This window comes from Sander vitreus, chromosome 8 (assembly GCF_031162955.1).
Source record: "Sander vitreus isolate 19-12246 chromosome 8, sanVit1, whole genome shotgun sequence".
Taxonomy (NCBI): domain Eukaryota; kingdom Metazoa; phylum Chordata; class Actinopteri; order Perciformes; family Percidae; genus Sander; species Sander vitreus.
In genome coordinates this window covers 18,531,298-18,550,240 of record NC_135862.1, presented here as the reverse complement: position 1 = coordinate 18,550,240, position 18,943 = coordinate 18,531,298, and the positions used below count along the sequence as shown (strand labels likewise).

At 40.6% G+C, this 18,943-nt stretch overlaps 1 protein-coding gene across 5 annotated transcripts; it reads left to right on the top strand.

The window, feature by feature from the left end:
- Positions 1 to 1,126: 1,126 nt before the first annotated feature.
- LOC144522317 (transmembrane and coiled-coil domain protein 3-like) lies at positions 1,127 to 13,205 on the top strand. 5 transcript variants are annotated; one of them, XM_078257301.1, is made up of 6 exons: positions 1,128 to 1,364; positions 1,985 to 2,024; positions 7,165 to 7,300; positions 9,131 to 10,101; positions 10,381 to 10,516; positions 10,952 to 13,205. In XM_078257301.1, the coding sequence occupies exons 4-6, from the start codon at positions 9,173 to 9,175 to the stop codon at positions 11,252 to 11,254; spliced, it is 1,368 nt and encodes a 455-aa protein (XP_078113427.1). In that variant the 5' UTR covers positions 1,128 to 1,364; positions 1,985 to 2,024; positions 7,165 to 7,300; positions 9,131 to 9,172; the 3' UTR covers positions 11,255 to 13,205. The 5 variants fall into 5 exon arrangements, with proteins under 5 accessions (XP_078113428.1, XP_078113424.1, XP_078113427.1 ...); XM_078257302.1 differs by lacking the exon at positions 7,165 to 7,300 and having other exon boundaries at positions 1,127 to 1,364; XM_078257299.1 differs by lacking the exon at positions 1,985 to 2,024.
- Positions 13,206 to 18,943: the final 5,738 nt, after the last annotated feature.

Below are 18,943 nucleotides of genomic sequence, written 5' to 3'. Positions count from 1 at the left end.
ACAGCAACTGTAAGCTTTCTTTTGCTGTAGTTACCCAGTGAATGTATGCAGCTAATTAAAGGCACTGATAGGACCATTAAAACTTGATGACCACATGGATGATATTGTCTGCAGCTGTTTTTAGAAGTCCATTGTCCAGTGTATCCTGTAGCTTTTTAATGTGTTTCTCCACATCCCTATCATATTACTACATCACTTGATTCATCCGCTATGAACCACAGAGGTTAATGCATGTCAGTGTATGGTGCACTCACTTTATGTTCTGAACAAACAAAAGAGGACAGCCCAAACAAAAACAAAAACTTATTGTGTGTAACTCTAAAAAAGGTTACGCGATTTGTGATGCAACATGGGCTTTTGTGTTAGGTGGATTAACACACACTGAAAGCTTGGAATGACCAAGCTGAATGACTACGTGTGAAAGGGCCAGTTGGACTGTTCCTATGGCCTCTTGGGGCTTTAGGTATGACTGCTTGTCTCTCATGTTAACTTTAATTTAATCATTCAGATATCGCTATAATAATTCTAAAGATGAAATAAAAATGAAATTGGTGATGTATAAGTGACTGTGGTGGAAAGTACATTACTCAGAAACTGTACAATTTTAATGTAGGTCTAGCCTACTTGTGCCTTACTTGGGCATTTCCACTTATAGTAGGCTATTATAGTTTTTTTTTAACAGTGAAATAGGCCTACTATTTTTGAGTAGGCATACCACAACTCATGAGTTACAGTCTGTAAGTTAACGTGTAAAATGTCCTGATTTAAATAGGACATGATTTAAAAAAAGAAAAAAGAAATCCTGCATTTTATATAGTATTGTGACAGACTTTGTCTGTTTGGCTTTGATGCAATTTATGTTTACTCCCCAAAATGTGACACACTTTTAATTTAAAATTAAAGTGTCATTCATCATAAGACGACATAAAGTAAAACCACATTTAAAGCCATTATGGACAGTGGGAATGTCTTTATTCAAGAAATTGCTTTTGATCACAAACATACCTCAAAAACTAATTACGAGGCTGTTTTTTTACCCTTATCTACCAGTGAGTGGCAAGTGTTTTGAAAGAGTTAACCCCTCCTCGCGCAGCCTCCATGCAGAGAGAAAAAGGCGGAGTTTGGGTTCACACTTTGTATGTTGAAGAGGGCAGTCGAACTCAAGAGTGTATGTGGGAGAGAGAGGGGAGAGAAACGGGGCTCAACATGGGTGCGAGATTAGACGTGAGTTGTAAACTAGTCCCGGTCTTGAATTGAAGAACCACCAGCTCCTAATTGACCACAAACACGGGATTATTATGCCCAGTGCCAACGTGTCTGTGCGAAGTTTATCTGAAGAGGAGAAATACCTCAGCAGCCGGATGGTGAGTAGCCTATCATGTGTGACGAGTGCAGCATTGTTGTGTCATAAACGGCAGGTCCCTTACTGTACCAGCGATACATTGTTGTCTGTTGATCTCTACGTCATGTGAAACCAACAGCTGCGCCGTTTAAAGCTACACATTTCCCCTAACAAAGAGTATTTAACCCTGTGATACAGTCAGGCAAATAACGTAGAAAAAGATCATTTATAATTTGGAGTTGTATTAGGGGTACAAGATGTCTTGAAGTATCACTGTAAACTTCCGAGTACAAAATCCTGGGCGGACCTATGGATAGATCGATAATGTCCACATATTTGACGATATCCAAACGGAACAAAACGGTGCTGCCTTACATCGAAACTAGCACTAAAAACTAAGATTATTTTCAGTTTTTAATCTGGCGATAATTTGATCGATTATTCGATATAGTTTGGTCTGTAACATCTTACTAAAGCAAGGAATCTGTAGGGTCATTCGCATATTTCTAGAACCGTTCATCCGACCTGCTCAATTCTAATTTAATACTGGATATAGTTTAATGTAATGCATCCTATTTCAATTGTTACATTTTGTAAGTAAAATCTGAACCTGCAACGTAACCAGTAACCTTTCTCTTTCAGGTAAATTTAGTAATGTTTTCCTCTGAAGTATAATTACACAGTAAGTAGCCTACTATATTGTTGAGTTGCATATTTTGTAAGTGCTTTGGGGGCTTTTATAAGTTATTTTGGGGTAGGCCTACAATGAGTTAGAATAGTATCGTAATTCCATATTTTTATATTTAAACATCATAATAAGTCTATTGCTGTTTGTCATGGCAGGTGTATTGCTCAGGAGCTCTTTATGTACAGTCTATGCTCCAGTGGGTGTGTTGTTTGTATGAGCAGTTCTCAAGACTAAGTACAGTAACCCAGTCCTGTAATGAATACCTGTGTTTAGATTTGAAACTGGTGATTTTGATGGATGTTTATTCATCCACATGGTGATTCCTTTATGCTGTAGTTTGTGGGAATGCTGTATTGCATTACATTGCAGGTGTTTTTAACAGTTGTCCTTCCAATACAAGAGGAACTGAAAGTCTTAAGTAAGGTATTTATTGCAGTTGTTTTTCACTCCAATCAGAATCAGAAATACTTTAATAATCCCAGGGGGAAATTATTATTGTTACACCTGTTAGAGTCCATCACTCTAACAGGTGTTTCTGTTTTATGTGACAACTCACTGACCTAGTTTTTGAAGAGAAAAAAAAATTAAACCTGACATCACCTTATTTGATGTGTAGTGGTGGCTCGTGTTAACTATTTTGTATATCCTGACATTTACTCTGTCATGTAGAAGGATATTCTAACACACATTTAACATTTAACTTTTCTTTTTAATTTATTTATAATTTATTTTATCATAGTGAACAGATAATCTTTATTTACCACACATATTCTTACAATATCATACACTTAACACACTATAATAATTGTATGCAAAATCTGTAATGAGTGCTAATGTTTTGTCAACATTAATTCAAAGCGTGTAGTAAAGAGGGGATTGAAATGTCCTGTTTACTGTCAGATGGCATCTTATTTTATGTCTTTACACAGAAATGTGGTCAAGTTAGTCAATTTTTTTATGTAGCCAAAATCACAAAGTTGCCTTTGTGCCTTAAATATTTTTTACAACATACAACTCCCTCTATTCTTAAACCATTTACTCAGATAAGAAAGAACAACCACCAAAACACCTTCAACATGTACTAACTGGGGAAAAACATCCAACCATATGACAATTTTAATGTATGAGGCTCATAAAAATCCCCTAATGTGTTGTGACAGTTCAACCTGAGTATGTTATAAAGCCAGGTGCTCTCAGTCAGTGACACAGAGGAGAGGAACGCACCGTCATGTGTGAGTCTTGTGCAATCAGAGAGTCAGTCAGGTATCGTGCAGCAGGTTTTTTCTCTTCCTAGTATATGTATGAGCCTCCAGGCCTGCCACTCTTGAAACCTGTAGGCTTCAAAGGGATCACGCATGTGAAAGGGAGCTCTGGCAGCTTTTCTTCGGCCTGTTTAGCTTTTTATTAAAAATCCCCTGCTGCCATGTGAGCAATTGCAGATACTTTAGATTAAAATGTAACCATAAATGAATGAAATCAATAACATTTCCCCTGGAATAGAGCTTGAAAGATTCACACACAAACAATTTGAGCCTGCTTCTCAAGTAAACAATTAGACGGTTGTGGTATAACTGTCAACACAATGTAATGGAACAACATATCTGACTGTTTGGCTGGTTTATTACTGTGTAATTATTCTTTTCCTCCTGTTGTTGGCAGCAAATAACATTCCAGTTTTGCTCCTCAAAAAGCCATTGTGCAGCAGATATAGTGGGTTAGAGGCTAAAGATGATGCAACACCTCAGTTTAAGTTTGAGTCTTTACCCTCACAGGGTAGTGGCTCTGTAGAGATGTGCGTGCCATTTCTCAGTGACATGTCTGTCCTCACATGAACCTTATGCTTTACCTGTATTGGTTCTCTAACATATCACCCCACAAAAGGCACAACACATTAGCCATCACATCAGTATAATTAACAAACTTTTATTATGCTATGTTCTGTATGTTATGAATCATTTCCAGGCAACTTTTTTTTTCTTCTTTTTTTTTTTTTAAGGTCTATGCTTTTTAATGGCTACTTCACTCTTCACCAACCCTGCTATGTCATTGGCTCTATTCACTCTCTCACTTTGAATCAGTACATTGAATATAGTTGCATATTTATCTTAATTGAATCCCATTCAATACTTTCCCAGTCCAGGGGGGCCAGCAGATGGTGTGAGTGTTAATGGGCTATTGATTTAGTCTTGAATCAGCTTGTTTATGAGATAATAGCGAATACGTCTTAAGCAATTCACTCCACTGACCTCCGGGGGATTAGTCATTCAGGAAACTCTAGACTTCCATCTCTGTTGCTATAGTTATAGTAGTTTAGTATTTTTTCTGTGATTCTAATGAGGTATACTGTTTGGCCTCTAATAAAGAAAGGTTTTGTGATCAAAGTGTGGCCACATAGGCAGCTGTAGGATGCAGATGAGAGGAGGAGATGTTAGGTCAGCATTTCTACAATCAAGTTTTGCTCCCTGTCGCTCTCACTCTCTCCCTCTGTGGTTTTCTTCCCGTTTCCCTGTGTGAGCTCTGAGTGGGAGAGTGTCTGTATCCATGAGGATCAGCTGGAGGGAATACCAATAAGCACCGCAGGCTTCTTCCCCTCTGTGGTTCTGTTCTCTGCTGAAGGGACGGTTTTGTTCCATCTCAATGAGTGTGCCAGCTCAAATGCCCTGTGTGTGCATGTGTTTGGGGTGCACAGAGGCATCGAGATAGGGAACGCATACGAGGGTATGCACCACACACCACAGCCTCATCATTTTGAATCAAAGTTCCTCAGATCACTGCAAACGCCTGTGCTTGTAGTAGTGTCTGTGTGCCTGCATGACCTGAACCTACACTGTGAACTGATGGTTTCACCAAATTACAGCTGGGATTGTGATGTCCTGTTTGCATTTTATTAATGACCCCTCCCAACAGGGAGGTACAGCGAGTTTAACGAGAAACAGGCTCAGTTTCTGTATGTCCTACTTATCTGAAACAATATTTATTTCACTAATACTGCTCAGTTCACCCACTACACTACATACCCACCCAGTTCTGAATAATTTGTGTGCCTTCACCTCACTCAAGTTCAGCAATGCTGAATTGCTGCTTTGCCTGTTTCTTCTAGTGCTGCAGTGGGCAGATGAGCAGACAGTCTTTTTTGCATGAAAAATGTAATTGCTAACTAGATCATTGATCTAAGAAAGAGCACACTGCAGTGCGAGATAAGTAGCATCTGTTTCTGTCGACTCCCTCGGCTTTGCCCCCAAAATGTAGCTAGAAGATTTGGACGGATTTCTCAAGCATAACAACACAAAGCTCTCCCTTGTTGGGTTAAGATTGAGGCTAATGCAGTTGGAACTTTATGTTATGCTGTCTAGCGAGGTCAGAGCATATTAAATGGGTCATGGTGTTGGACAGACGCTGTGTGCTATGTAGGGCAGCGTGGGGGACAGGGGGCTCAAACAGGGCTGAGGTGTAAGGGAGGCACCCTGGGGGCACACTGGGCCTCCTGTAGATCCTGTTAGATGGAGATGATGATGATTGGGATGATGTGCGCTGCTGTGCTGTTTTTGGGAGCGTCCCCCCTTTGTTCTATTCCTATCCTCTTATAGGTTTTGGTTTCTGTAGCTCTCTCTCTCTTTTGTCACCCACTGTCTGCTTTCTTTCTGTCTTCTTCTGCTCTACTGACACACTAATATCAATTGGTGAGTCAAACAGCAGTGGGCGTATGCCTGGCTTGTTAATTTCACATTTTCTCACATTGATAGTGATATACCAGATTTTAAGCATATGATCAGACAGATGGGCCTCACACAGTCCAGCTTTGAAATCCCAAAGAATCTCAGTCAGTGATCGCAAGTAGGAGTTCATCCTGTTGCTCAAGGACACCCATACAGGTCACCTGGCTCCAATAAATGAAATTCTATTTGATCAAACTCTACTCTGTGTTAAATCTGTGACCTCTCAGTTATGGACTCTCCACCTAACTGTCAGACTTTACCGCTGCCATCTGCCGTGTTGTTCAAACAGCGTTTCCCCTAGTTACTGAGCTTTCACCCCTCCCGTCGTCTCCTGCCATCCCCAAAGGCCCTTTAATCCTGGCCCTGTTTCACCCCCTACCTCAACCACCCCTGGAGAACACCTGCATAAGTGTTTGGGAGAAACGGAGTGAAAAGTAGGGCAGCTCCTCAGTAGATTTGGGAGGACATTTTCATCAGCATGCGTCTAATTCATGCTGATGAAAATGAATTAGCATTTTCATTTAGCAGGCTAAATGAATTAGCCTGCTAATTTATTTAGCAGAGCCACTCATCCAGAGAGACCCTCAGATTTCTCCAGCAGTAAGTCAGCGCGGGTAGAAATCTTGAGTAGCAGCAGTAGTGGCGGTGGAAATGGGCTTATTACATTTCTAACAAAAAAATAGCCTGATGGCGTACTCGTTTTTGGGTTTGAGTGTGTGTAAAACATCTGTGTTGTGTTATTCGTGTTATCTGCGCTGCTCTTATGAATCAGGACTTATTGTGCCAAAAGCCATCTTGTTTTAATAAGAAAAAGCTTACGCCCCTCATTCCAGCTGTGTCATACAACTTTGGCTTGACATTTACTACTCCAGGTGCATGAGTGTAAATATGGAAGTTGCACCAATACGCCTTCCACTGCAGGCCTCAGCAGTGATCCATTAATGGCACCTTGAAGCAATACACGTACACCACTGTGTTCTGTGTTTGGCGACTAATGCTACAAAAGAGAATATTGAACATTTCAAAGTTGAGGCTGGGGAGAGTGCCTGAGGAGCTAGCTTAGTTCCAGTAAGCTGTCTGGTCGAACAGGCAGCTCTTTGTGTTTGTTGTTTGAAAACGAAGCAAGACTGGGTAATATGAGAAACCCACACACAAGCCTGCATTACACTTCCTCTTGAAGAAGGAGGATATTAGGCTCCTGTATGACAAACAGGTTTGACAAAAGGATAGCTTTTGTGTGAACCCGATTGTTTTGTCAAGAGATATTGCATGCACTCTGGAAGGAGCAGGATTGTGATTGGGCGCCGGGCTCCTCAGGCTATACGTCAGGCCAGTCAATACATATGCAGTAGCTCGCTCATCAGAGTCCTGGACAGAGCAGAGGTAGGACATGACAAAGTGTGCTTTTTTCTCCGCAGACAAAGAGTCCTGTGTTCAAGAAGGACAGATGCCAGAGAGGGGGAAAGAGTGGGATGAGGACAGAGGCTGAAATACCCCAGGCATGCTTGTAGAAAGAAGCATGGTATTCTCTGGTTACACACTATACATAAATAAGTATGTGATATGTATGTACAGTATAATTATAGGCACCATAATTACAAAACTACATTTTACTTTTATATACATGTACATACAAGACTAGAGTGTACAGCAATACAACAATATACCTGCTAAACATCAACGTGTTACCATGCTAGCACTGCTAGTATATTGTTTACCATGTTCACCATCATAGTTTATCATTTTAGCATGCTAACATTGGCTCCAAAGTACAGCTGAGGCTGACGTGGATGACGTTAGTTTTGCAGTTTCTGTGTTGCACATTATAGTGAAACCACATTCCAGTAATAAATGGAGATGTCAGAGATAATGCAACACATCCTTGCTCACTGTTTCACCCTCACAAAAACAAGTTTGACTAGTTGATTGAGTGTTAACGGTCACAATGCATTGCAACAGCATGTATATGGGAATGTGTAATTGGATGACTTGAGCTCAACAGGTTTGAAAGAGGAATAGTCCTCTTGAGTGACAATGTGTTTTTGTTTTATTATTATCTGTTATTCAGTGTGTACGTCGAGTCATACTTAATCACCCTATTGTTGGTAAACCCTGTTTCACCAGACAGTCATGAGTCGAGGAGTGTCAGCGTGTGTGGTGTGCATAGGTAAATTGTAAAGGTACTTAGCACTTATGCGATATGTAACCATTACATGGTGATGTGGGAATGCTAAGCAGGATTCAGCCCTAAGTCTGCCTGAGTTTGCTGTGATCTGTTTATTTGCTTAAAACTAGCTGTGTTACATTTGTTTAGGATTAGTGCAGCTTTGTACAGCCCATAGTGCTTTGTTGTACAACATTTTGTGTTAGGCTTGATCAGCTTACATCTCCTGTCATTACACTGGTGTAGGACTGTCATCAACTTGCAAGATTAATTGCAGTGTCATTTACACTCACAGTGTCACTACACAGTGAAACTATTGTTCTAAAAATGAATAAATAAATTCTGTCTTCACAGATTTCCTCAGTTTCCTCTTTATGTAAGGTACTAAGGTTTCCTGACATAGTTAAATTTGCTTACCTAAGCCATATTTATTCTGTTTCACTTCCTCAAGTCTACAGCAGACATCTATGCTCGACAGTGAACTATTAACACATCGACAGAAACCGACTGTAATGTTCAGCTTTTATCAGGAACATGGTGATTTACTGTAAAACAGTGTCTGGAAAAGGGATTTCCTAAGCCTTGTGGCCTTGTGTAACATTATCACTGACCTACATTAGATATACATGCTCCACTTCTTTCACACACATTAATAGTACACATTAACTGTTATCTGAATTTTGTCATCTGTGTAATCTGTGTGCTATACTGTAAAAAAACAGGATTAAATTCTCGCTCCTAAAACATAACAGATGTGCCGAATAATAGCATTACATACACACCCAGATGGTCCCACTGTGACAATAGCAGGAAAGCTGAGTAGAGTAGAGGACTCGCTATGCAGAATGACTGTATATGAAGAGCAAATTCAGAAATGTCCCAAAAAACAAACCTTAAATAAAATGTTTTATTACCCGGCTCTTAGTTGTTGTTTTTTTGGTCACCATTCCCAACATTTTACTCACCAGCTTCTTGTGATTCTGTGAGATAAAATACTGTATCATAACCAAGAGGAATAATTGTCAAAACTGGAAAATATGGTCCAATTTAAAACTGAATGCAGTTTTCATTTGTAATGCATACGATTGGAAATGAAGTTGTTTACCTTTTCCAGATGACTTGTTTTGCTATTTAGACACATTTCCATAGTAAAAGATCATCCCTGAAAATTCTCCATATCTAATACAGTATCTGTATCTGATCTTTGTTTCTCCTCATAGGACCGGAGTACTGAGGGCAGTTTCCTGAGCATCCTTGGGTCGATGCGTCGGGGTTCCTCAGAGAACAATCTGGACCTGGATCTGAGCGATGGAGGTCCTGGTCCTGCTGTGGGGTGCGAGGTCCAGCGTAGTCGTTCTTGCTTGGACAACCTCCAGCAGAAGATACTAAAAGTCACGGAGCAGCTGAAGATTGAGCAGACGGCCCAGGACGAGAACGTAGCCGAGTACCTGAAGCTGGTGAACAGTGCCGACAAGCTGCAAGTAGGGCGCATCAAGCAGGTGTTTGAAAAGAAGAACCAGAAGTCAGCTCAAAACATTGCCAAGATGCAAAAGAAGCTAGAGCAGTACCATCGAAAGATGAAAGACAGTGAAACCCACCACATCCCATCCCCTCAACCATCTACTGTCAAACACATTACCTTACCCAGGGAGTCTCCCAGAGAGCTGCTGAGGGATATGACTGGCAGTGGCCGACACCCGACCATGGACAAGATCAAGACCATCGGCCCAGGTGTTTCCCTCTCCCCTCCTTTCTTCTTCAGCAAGCCCAGAGAGTTCGCCAACCTTATCAGGAACAAGTTTGGCAGTGCTGACAACATCGCCCACCTCAAGACCACTCTGGATGCTTCCTCACCGCTCCCCACTGACAGTGCAGGAAAGGGGCTGAGTAGCAGCACCTCCATGGTGGGCAAGCCCAAGTATCCCAGTGATGATGAGAGCTCCTCGGGGAGCGCCTCCATTTCAGCAGACAGTAACGGGCAGCCAGCGGGGGGATTGTCGGCGGTGCAGGCGCAGGGCCAGGACCAACAGGCCAAGGGAGACAGCCAGAGCAAACTGGCTCTGTGCCTGGAGGAGGTGAGGGAGATCAAAGATGCCCAGAGCCAGCTGGAGGAGGATATAGAGGAAGTAAAGGCTCAGTTCAAGAAAGAGTATGGCATCATCAGCCAAACACTGCAGGAAGAGAGATACAGGTATGTTTATATTACTTAATATTTAATTTTCCTTCAAGCACCAGGTAGCACCAGCACCAGGCCTAATGTCTAATGCTATCTCTGTTCTCAGGTTCAGAACAGTAAAGAATAGTAAAAACACAAAATGTAAACAACCATAGCACCTAATGGAATTTGGAGACAAGTATTTACTAAATAGTAGATTCATCACATTAACATCAGCAGGACAGGAGTATACAGTACATTCAAACCTGCCTATAAAAGATCATTTTTAACAAATATTTCTGCATCTTTTACCAGGTACGAGCGTTTGGAAGACCAACTAAACGACCTGACAGAACTTCACCAAAACGAGATGACTAATCTAAAGCAGGAACTGGCCAGCATCGAGGAGAGGGTGGCCTACCAGGCTCATGAAAGGGCCAGTGACATACAGGTACGCCATAGTGTATCTATTATGTAGTGATGCTTGACAGAAATGGACACTGCAGACCATGTGGTGTTATCTGTGTGTCATTAGGGATGGGTATCAGCAGGCAGGTCAGATAGGAGTCAGTAAATTCAAATGTATTATTTTAGATTAAAGTAAAATTTCAGCACATGAAGTGCTGATGCTTGTCTGACATCCGTTGATAAGGCTATTGTCATTAGTCATAGTGATGAGGCTATTACCATGTAGAGATGAATGTATTAGTTGCACTCTAAAAAAGTCTGTTTTGTCATTTGACATTTGTCCTCTCTGTCCTCTTGTCCCTCTGCTGATGAGTCTTCAAGGGTAATTTGATTAATTGAGGATTAAAAGGTCAGCAAAATGCCCTTTAGCCATTTGGGAAACATTCAGGCCCTCAAAGTCTCTCTCCATCTTTCTTAGGAGGCTCTGGAGTCGTGTCAGACGCGAGTGTCCAAGCTGGAGCTCCAGCAGCAGCAGCAGCAGACGGTCCAGCTTGAGAGCTGTGATGCCCGGGTCCTGCTGGGAAAGAGCATCAACATCATGCTGGCCATCATCACCGTCATCCTGGTGTGTGTCTCCACTGCTGCCAAGTTTGCTGCTCCACTGATGAGGAGCCGGCACCAAGTGGTAGCTACCTTCCTGGGAGTTTGTTTTTTGACCATATTCTGGAAGAACTGGGACCGTTTACAGTATGCCATAGACAGGTTGCTGGTACCTGCCTGATAGTGAAAATAATACTGCAGAAACATGGATACTGTCTGTTGTCAGGTTAGGACTGTCTAAGGATTGGTTGTACAATCGTCACACACACAAGATCGCCATGCATTTACAGAGGTCATGGTTTTTCAGTCAAACTGAAATTAAATTTTTGTGATTTCTTTCTTGTTTAGAACTTGAATGTGTGTTGCTAACAATTTTCATTTAACCTTTAAAATAATATTTATATAACAGTACATTTGTTACTTCTCTAAGGATTGCTATGAAATCATCACAAGACATAAATAGTCAATTCAAGGATCAAGAAGGGTGGAGAGAAGTGCTCATGAAACTTATTCTTGATTATTCTGTCTCATTTTGCTTCAGCTTGACGTTAACATCTCTCCAACTAAAAAAAGAAAAAGCATGCACACACAAACAAAACCTCAAGCTTGATATCTTGTTGGCCACAGTTATGAAATGCTAACGTCACCCTAAGAGGATTAGTTGGACATTTTGGGATATACACTCATTTGTTTTCTACGAAAGTTAGATGAAAAGATTGATACTATTCATATTTGTACAGTAAGTATGAAGCTACTGCCAGCAGCCAGTTAGCTAAGCTTAGCATGAACACTGAAAACAGGGGGAAACAGCTAGCATGGCTCTGTCCAAAGATAACAAAATCCACCTATCAGCAACTCTAAAGCTCACTAGTTAACAGTCATCTAAACATCTTGTTTGTTTATCTTCACAAAAACCAAAGTGTAAAAATGACAAGTAATAGTCAGCCACATAACCCTCAAGGTATTGTTTTTACACTTTGGATTTTGGTTTGCAAGCTAGCTGTTTCCCCCGTTTTGAGTCTTTATGCTAAGCTAACCTAACTGGCTACTGGTTGCAGCTTTATATTTAGCATACAGACATGAGAGTGGTATCCATCTTCTAAACTAACTTGGCAAAAAAGATACTAAGCATATTTTCTTAAAATGTTGGAACTATTACTTTAAATGAAGAATCTACAGACTAAAACACAGAGGCAATAGACATCCTCTTTCTTTTTTATGTTTTTTTCTTTTCTTTATTCCTTATTGCCTTGTCTGCCCTCTGTGGTCAGTGTGGCTTTTAAAGGTTTTCTGTTTACTGTTGCTGATGTTTAAAGTGCAATATATTTGATTTCTACGAGCACTGTTTTTTAAATGTTTCTTTCAGGAGTGAACGTTTCACATCAATGTTTTACAGTGACAGGGTGCTGGTGCTGTGGGGGGAGGGGATTGAGTAAGTGTTATCTATGTTGGCATTAGAGATCCATAACCACTGAAGCCACTGGTGGGCTCTGAAAAGACCAGCTGTCTCCTCTCTCAAGGGCCAAAAATCAATCCCACTGCATTACAGTGCTGGTAGCATGGTAAACACCAGCTCTCCAGTGCAGACACACATGCGCACACGCCCAAACAACACAAAAACAAAGCATGTCACTTGCGTATGATGTTTGTCTTTTACTAATAATGTGATTAAGAGGCGATGGGTTATACTGTGAAACAATTTTTCCAAGGAAAAATGCAATTCCCTTTATTAAAGAAGCAACAAACCACCTTCAGTACTCCCCTGATGACAGAGGAGCATGTTACCGGCTCTAAGTGATTATCTATGAGCCAATTCTTTTGACTGATTAATGTGTTATATAATTTTTGTCTTACAAAATTTCCTTTGATGATCTCACAAGAAGCTATGGACGTTTGTCTGCCATAATAATATGTTTGTGTTAATGTTTGTTGTCGTCTTTCTGTTGCTCTACTGACTGTATCATATTTGTTTTGTTTTGACATATTTGAGGAAGTTTTACATGCAGAACTACACATCTGGTTTACATTCTCATTCATCTCTGGTGCACTATGTGATCAATCAGTTGTATTTTCATGCATTACGTGCCTTCAGCTGACACTTTCTGTTAAATTAAACAAGGCTTTTTAATCAACTTGTGGCTGATGTTTGGAATTGGAGTTGTTTGGTAATTTGTCATTTTTTACTCACACATTCCAGTATTGTGAAGTCTCAGTAGTGTAGACAACAGTCAGAAAATCAGATGAAAGGTTGTTAATTCACTGAAACTTCCTGAAAAGGTCTACATTCACAGAAGATATTAATTACATTCTTTATTTATAAAACTACAGATTTCTTAATTTTCCTTTTGGACATTTGCACCATAATAATAAACCCTTAGACAAAGCTTAATATGCATACAGTTTCTAATAAGTTACACTCTATTACATATGAATACCACACATATTTGCTGTTCTCTTACTACTAAATAATCTCTCCTTCACCACCACTAGAGGGTGTAGGTGCTGCGCTGTTGACACAACGGAGACCAGAAACACATATTGGAAGGCTGCAGCATCTTAAACAGCCTTCATGGGTTTTATGTTCTACATTCTGTCAAAACCAATGCCACCCCTTCACACAAACATTACAGTAAGACTACTGTAACATATATACTCCATAGAGACAACACTTTTCTGTGGCATAATATCACAAGTAGTGTGGAAGAGTAGCGCCCTCTGTTGTTGAAACAAATTAACATTGAAACTACAGTTTCTCTACAGATCTCTACAATGTTCTAAAGTGCAGGGCTCCATTACAGCATATTTCTGTATATTTCCATGAACATTAAATCTAGGTCATATTGTACTCCATGCTGTGAACAGGAATGCTTTCTGTAGACTGTAACTGTGACTGGTGTGGTTCCCATCAGGGTGGATTTTGGTACCCAGGATGCGGATGGTTAGAGAGAGATGGATTCATTCAATTACAGTCACTTTAATGATCCTTCAGCCAAGCTGGTACAACATGCAACAGCACAACTCCAACAATATAAATAATGACACACCATGTGAAATATCACCGTCAAACAACAGATAACATGTCACACATATTCAACAATACAACAGCATCAACAGTACTGCTGCATATCACTGCCAGGGAGCAATAGGGACACACAAACACACATATCTAGACAAAATTAAGCCTGTATGCGGTTAAACTCAGTGGCACTGCAATATGGGTCACCTGGCACAGCTGTGTGCACGGTTTAGTCTGCGTGACTGTGCCTGCATGCCTTAAAAGAGGAATAGGAATGGGGAAGATAGACAGATAGCTTAACTGGGGATCTGTGGCACTTACACAGTGTGTGTGTGTGTGTGTGTGTGTGTGTGTGTGTGTGTGTGTGTGTGTGTGTGTGTGTTTGTGTAGGTGGACGGGCTGTGTTTCGTGCCTTTGTGGAGCAACTAAAGGCCTCTGGGGAAGAAGAAATACTGGTGTGATGCAGAGATCCTGACTAACACACACATGGACACAGCCACCCACACACACACACACACACACACACACACACACACACACACACACACACACACACACACGCAGGTTTAAAAATGGGGAATATGAGCTATATTTGTATTCTGTATTATGTGATCTGAAAAGTGAGCGCTTCCCTTTGATGTGTGCTCCGGTCCTGTGTGTTTTTCACTGCGCTTTCTCTTGCGGCTCCTAGAGCTTGTCGGCCTATTCACTGGGCTCCATAATGAGCTGCTAATTATCCCAGGACCTCATCAAGTCTCTTTGGGCTTCGCAGCTAAGCCTCTTCCTCACACAGGTTGGCATGGTGACCGTAGGGGATGGGACCTGCATGGAGGAGGCCACCAAAAGGACAGCCGCAGCTTCACTCCTACTCTCTTCTGCTGAGGGGGAGTGAGAGGGACACATTTTGTTTCACTCCTCGGAAGACAAAGAAGAGAGTGAGGAGTGTGTGGATGAATTAGCTTTAAGCATGGCTGGTTTAAATTTGGGGAATTTTAGTTGCATGAGTGTGTTAATAAATACACATGTGTGTTGTTTGTGTGTTTCAGTCACTCTGAGTGCATGATCTCATATTCTGTGAAAGTTCTGACCTCTCTGGCAACCTCCGCACTGATTTAGACCCCTCTGCGGCACTGGGCCCTTCCCATTTCCTGGCTATGGTGTCATGAAAACAAGCCATGTTCTTTTTCTCTGCTTTTGCACTATAACATAAAAATGTACCCTGCATCTAGCAAAAAGCCACAGTCTCATACCTCAGCAGGCACAAGATCTGCAGCTGTGACGCTGCGGCGTCTGTGACCAGAATTAAAAACTCCAATGACGAATACATGGAAACAGCTGGTGAAAAATTCCAGATTTATTCAACATTCATCATCAAGGTCTTCATATAAATCACATATAAAATGCCCCAATTCAAAGGCACCTCCAATTTCCTTTAGTTGCTAGGCAACGATAGAGTGCCACAGTGATGCTTGGAGTTAAATGCTGGCAGCCCAATGGAGTATGGTGAATCACTGTCTTTTATAGCTTTGAGCGTCCATTACACGTCCAGCTGACAGTGACAATGATACACTGTCACCAGAGAGTAATTATATGGCCTGTTGATCCCTCGGGTGCATCCAAAAGCAAATTATGTTAGTCGGCCTTGTGATATTTGACCACTGCCACTAGACAAGCATTTGAACATTATAATCATTAGAACTGATTTGAGAGATTTAACAACATATGGTACTTTTGCTGTGTTGAACATTTGATTATTGGAAGAACAATGTTTTAATTTCTCTCTTTGTAGTCTATTCTATTTAAAGTCTGCATGCCTGATGTCTGCTATTGGTCTGTATGTGTCTGCGTTTAGGTCTCTTTTCTTTAAACCTGTATTCTACTCTTGATTAACCCACTATGGGGCCCACTGTTCCTCCTGCTCTCTGTGCATGTAATCCATAACCTCCAAAGTCCTATTAAAAGCACACTGCAGACAACGTTATATTTCCCTCGAGACCCAGTAAACAACAAGTAATATCTGTCCCTGGTTTGCTCACAATTTCATTTAGGACTATGCACCATGTACGGTAAATACAAATAAATGACATTTGGGACCCTGGGGCCCTGGGGCAGTTGCCAGCTCTACCCAGTTGGTAATTCAGCTTTGGTGATTGTTGATTGTCTGCTTTTTTATTTTTTTATTCTTACCATCATTCTGTCCAGGGACTGCAGATACAAATTTGCTTATTGATTTTATATATATATATAAATATAAAGAACAAACAAGAGTCTGCAGCCATGCTAGCTGCTCTGTGATGATGTACTTAGGAGGTGCTATGATGCTTTGAGCTAAATCCTAACATCAGCATGCTAACATTTGCTATTTGGTACTAAACACAAAGAACAGCTGAGGCTGATGGGAATGTCATTAGTTTTGCAGGTCTTTGCTCATAAACCAAAGTATTGGACACATTAAAAATGTGACCTGATGATGGTACTAGATGAAAAGTTAAGGGGTTGCCAAAGTTCTTTTCGATATCGATATCTGCCCCTAATTTCACAGCATTCTATCCAATTTCCACATTTCACTAAAAACCAAAAATGTCAACTTGGTGGTCAAAATATCAGAGTCAGTACGAGTGAGATACAAATTATTACAGCAATCACTCCAGTAGTTGTGGTAGTTCCTGGAGCCAAGGCTCAGACACATGAATTCCACACATAATCATATTCATGATGCACATTTTTGTGCAAATTTTTTTCAAACACTGCCATGAAACCATTAATTCCACTCAAGATTACATGAATAGAGGATGTTGAATGCAAAACCACAGCATTGCCAATAGAAAATGTTGGCCATTTGTGTGTTTGCATCTGTGTGTGTCAATTTGTGTTACATGATAATTACAGGCTCACATTCCTGAGGTCTATACTGTACATAGCTGTGGGTGCTTTGCGTATGACTTGTTGAATCTGGACAACAAAGACCACAGTATGAGTGGAGAGATTCCCTGCGTATGACTTCACACTCTGTGGGACAGCTCACTGTTATAGAAAAAACAACTCATCTCTAACACACCCTTACTACAGGGCAATCAGACATTGGCTCTTGCAAATACTACAAAAGGAAGCTATAGCATGGTGGGGATTGTCACAAAGTGTAGCTTCCAACAGCAACAATCGTCTTAGCATACACTGTAAACCCAGATTTAGTTGTAATTAAACTTCACAAAATGGTCACTAAATATTCTTTCATGTTTTGTTAAAAATCATATTCATTACTAAATCACATTAGTTGTTTGTAATATTCAGCTTAAGTATGCAGTGCACAGATCATATTAAGCAGAGATAACTAAGGATGTTAATTTTCTGTATGGGAAGGGCGGGGTCATTTGAACTGTTCTGCGCTCAGGTGATGCAAAGGCTCATGGGAGAAAATGTGTTCTGAATGGTTTCTGTCCTAGTTAAATTGTGTTTTAATAATGTTCTGTTAATGTTTTGGGTGTGCATTTATGTTATTTGGGTTTTAGTTTTGTATGGTTGATTTAGTGTTCATGTTTATCTATATTGATTGTTGCACCATGAGCGAGACCCAGGTGAGGACTGATAGCAGCTGGGCAGTGGTGGAGTGATAACAGACTGGCTAATAACTCGCTTTCTTAGGTGATATTTCTCACACCATATATTGAAAAGTAACAATGTCATATATGTATAATTACTTTTCCGTTCAATGAGACAAATATATTGAATCTTTTTCTAAAAATCATGCTGTTATTAAGAAAAAACAGTTTTTATATATGAATGAAGTATTTCTTTAGTATTTGTAAGTAGCCTAACATTTGTTATTTATGTTTCTTTGCATGTTTAAAGCTGTAGTGTGTAGTTTCTGTCTCCCCCATGAGGAAATCTAAGTAATGACAACACAACTTACAATGCATTCACATGATACAAGCCTTTCGTGATCGCGCACCACCCCCACCAAAGAGTTCTATACTCTTTGACCCCACCCCTCCCCTCCTCCACACAGTTGCTAGTAGCCAAGGAAGACGTAGGATTTAAAAAAAAAAAACATGATGGACTCTTTAGAAGAGGTAATTATCTTCAGTCGATTTTCTGCGTGCTAAAGTCGCAGGATGACACCAGTTTCTGAACATAGCCATATTGAGAAATACAGAGAGAGTTGCGTGGAGCTGAATTTCTTAATTAGCTTTGTATCAGCTCATTTGGTAATGGCTTGAATGTAACAGACATTCATTGACACTAACGGTCAAAAGTTTTAGAACACCCCAATTTTTCCAGGTTTTATTGAAATTCATGCAGTTCAATGTCTTATTGTACTCTGAAATGAAAGAATAGAACAAATGAACAATTTAAGTTAAAAAAGAAATCATGGAATCAATTTATAAACCAAAATGTATTCTACATTTTTGACTCATCAAAGTAGCCCCCTTTGGCAGATATAACAGGTGAACACACTTGTGGCATTCGTTCTACAATGGAAATCAAATATTCTTCAGAAAGTTCTTCCCAACTCTGTTGCAGAAGTTCCCATAAATGTGTGGCACTTGTAGGTTGCTTTGCTTTCACTTTTCTGTCCAGTTCATCCCAAACCAGCTCAATGGGGTTTAGGTCTGGTGAGTGTGCTGGCCACTCCATGTTTTTAAGCTTACCATCTTGTTCTTTTTTGCTAAGGTAGTTCTGGCATAGCTTGGACTTATGATTTGGGTCATTATCTTGCTGTAGGATGAACCCCTGACCAACTAGGCGCATACTAGAGGGTACTGCATGGCGCTGCAAAATGCTGTGGTAGCCGTTTTGGTTCAGGGTGCCTTTCGCTCTGTACAAATCACCGACCCTGGATCCAGCAAAACAGCC

Excerpts from the sequence above, each read along its gene's own strand:
- LOC144522317 (XM_078257297.1), top strand. The coding sequence starts at position 7,016 with ATGCACTCTGGAAGGAGCAGGATTGTGATTGGGCGCCGGGCTCCTCAG. Across the intron at positions 10,102-10,380 it reads CTGCAGGAAGAGAGATACAG|GTACGAGCGTTTGGAAGACC; the intron begins GTATGTTTATAT and ends ATCTTTTACCAG. Across the intron at positions 10,517-10,951 it reads AAAGGGCCAGTGACATACAG|GAGGCTCTGGAGTCGTGTCA; the intron begins GTACGCCATAGT and ends CATCTTTCTTAG.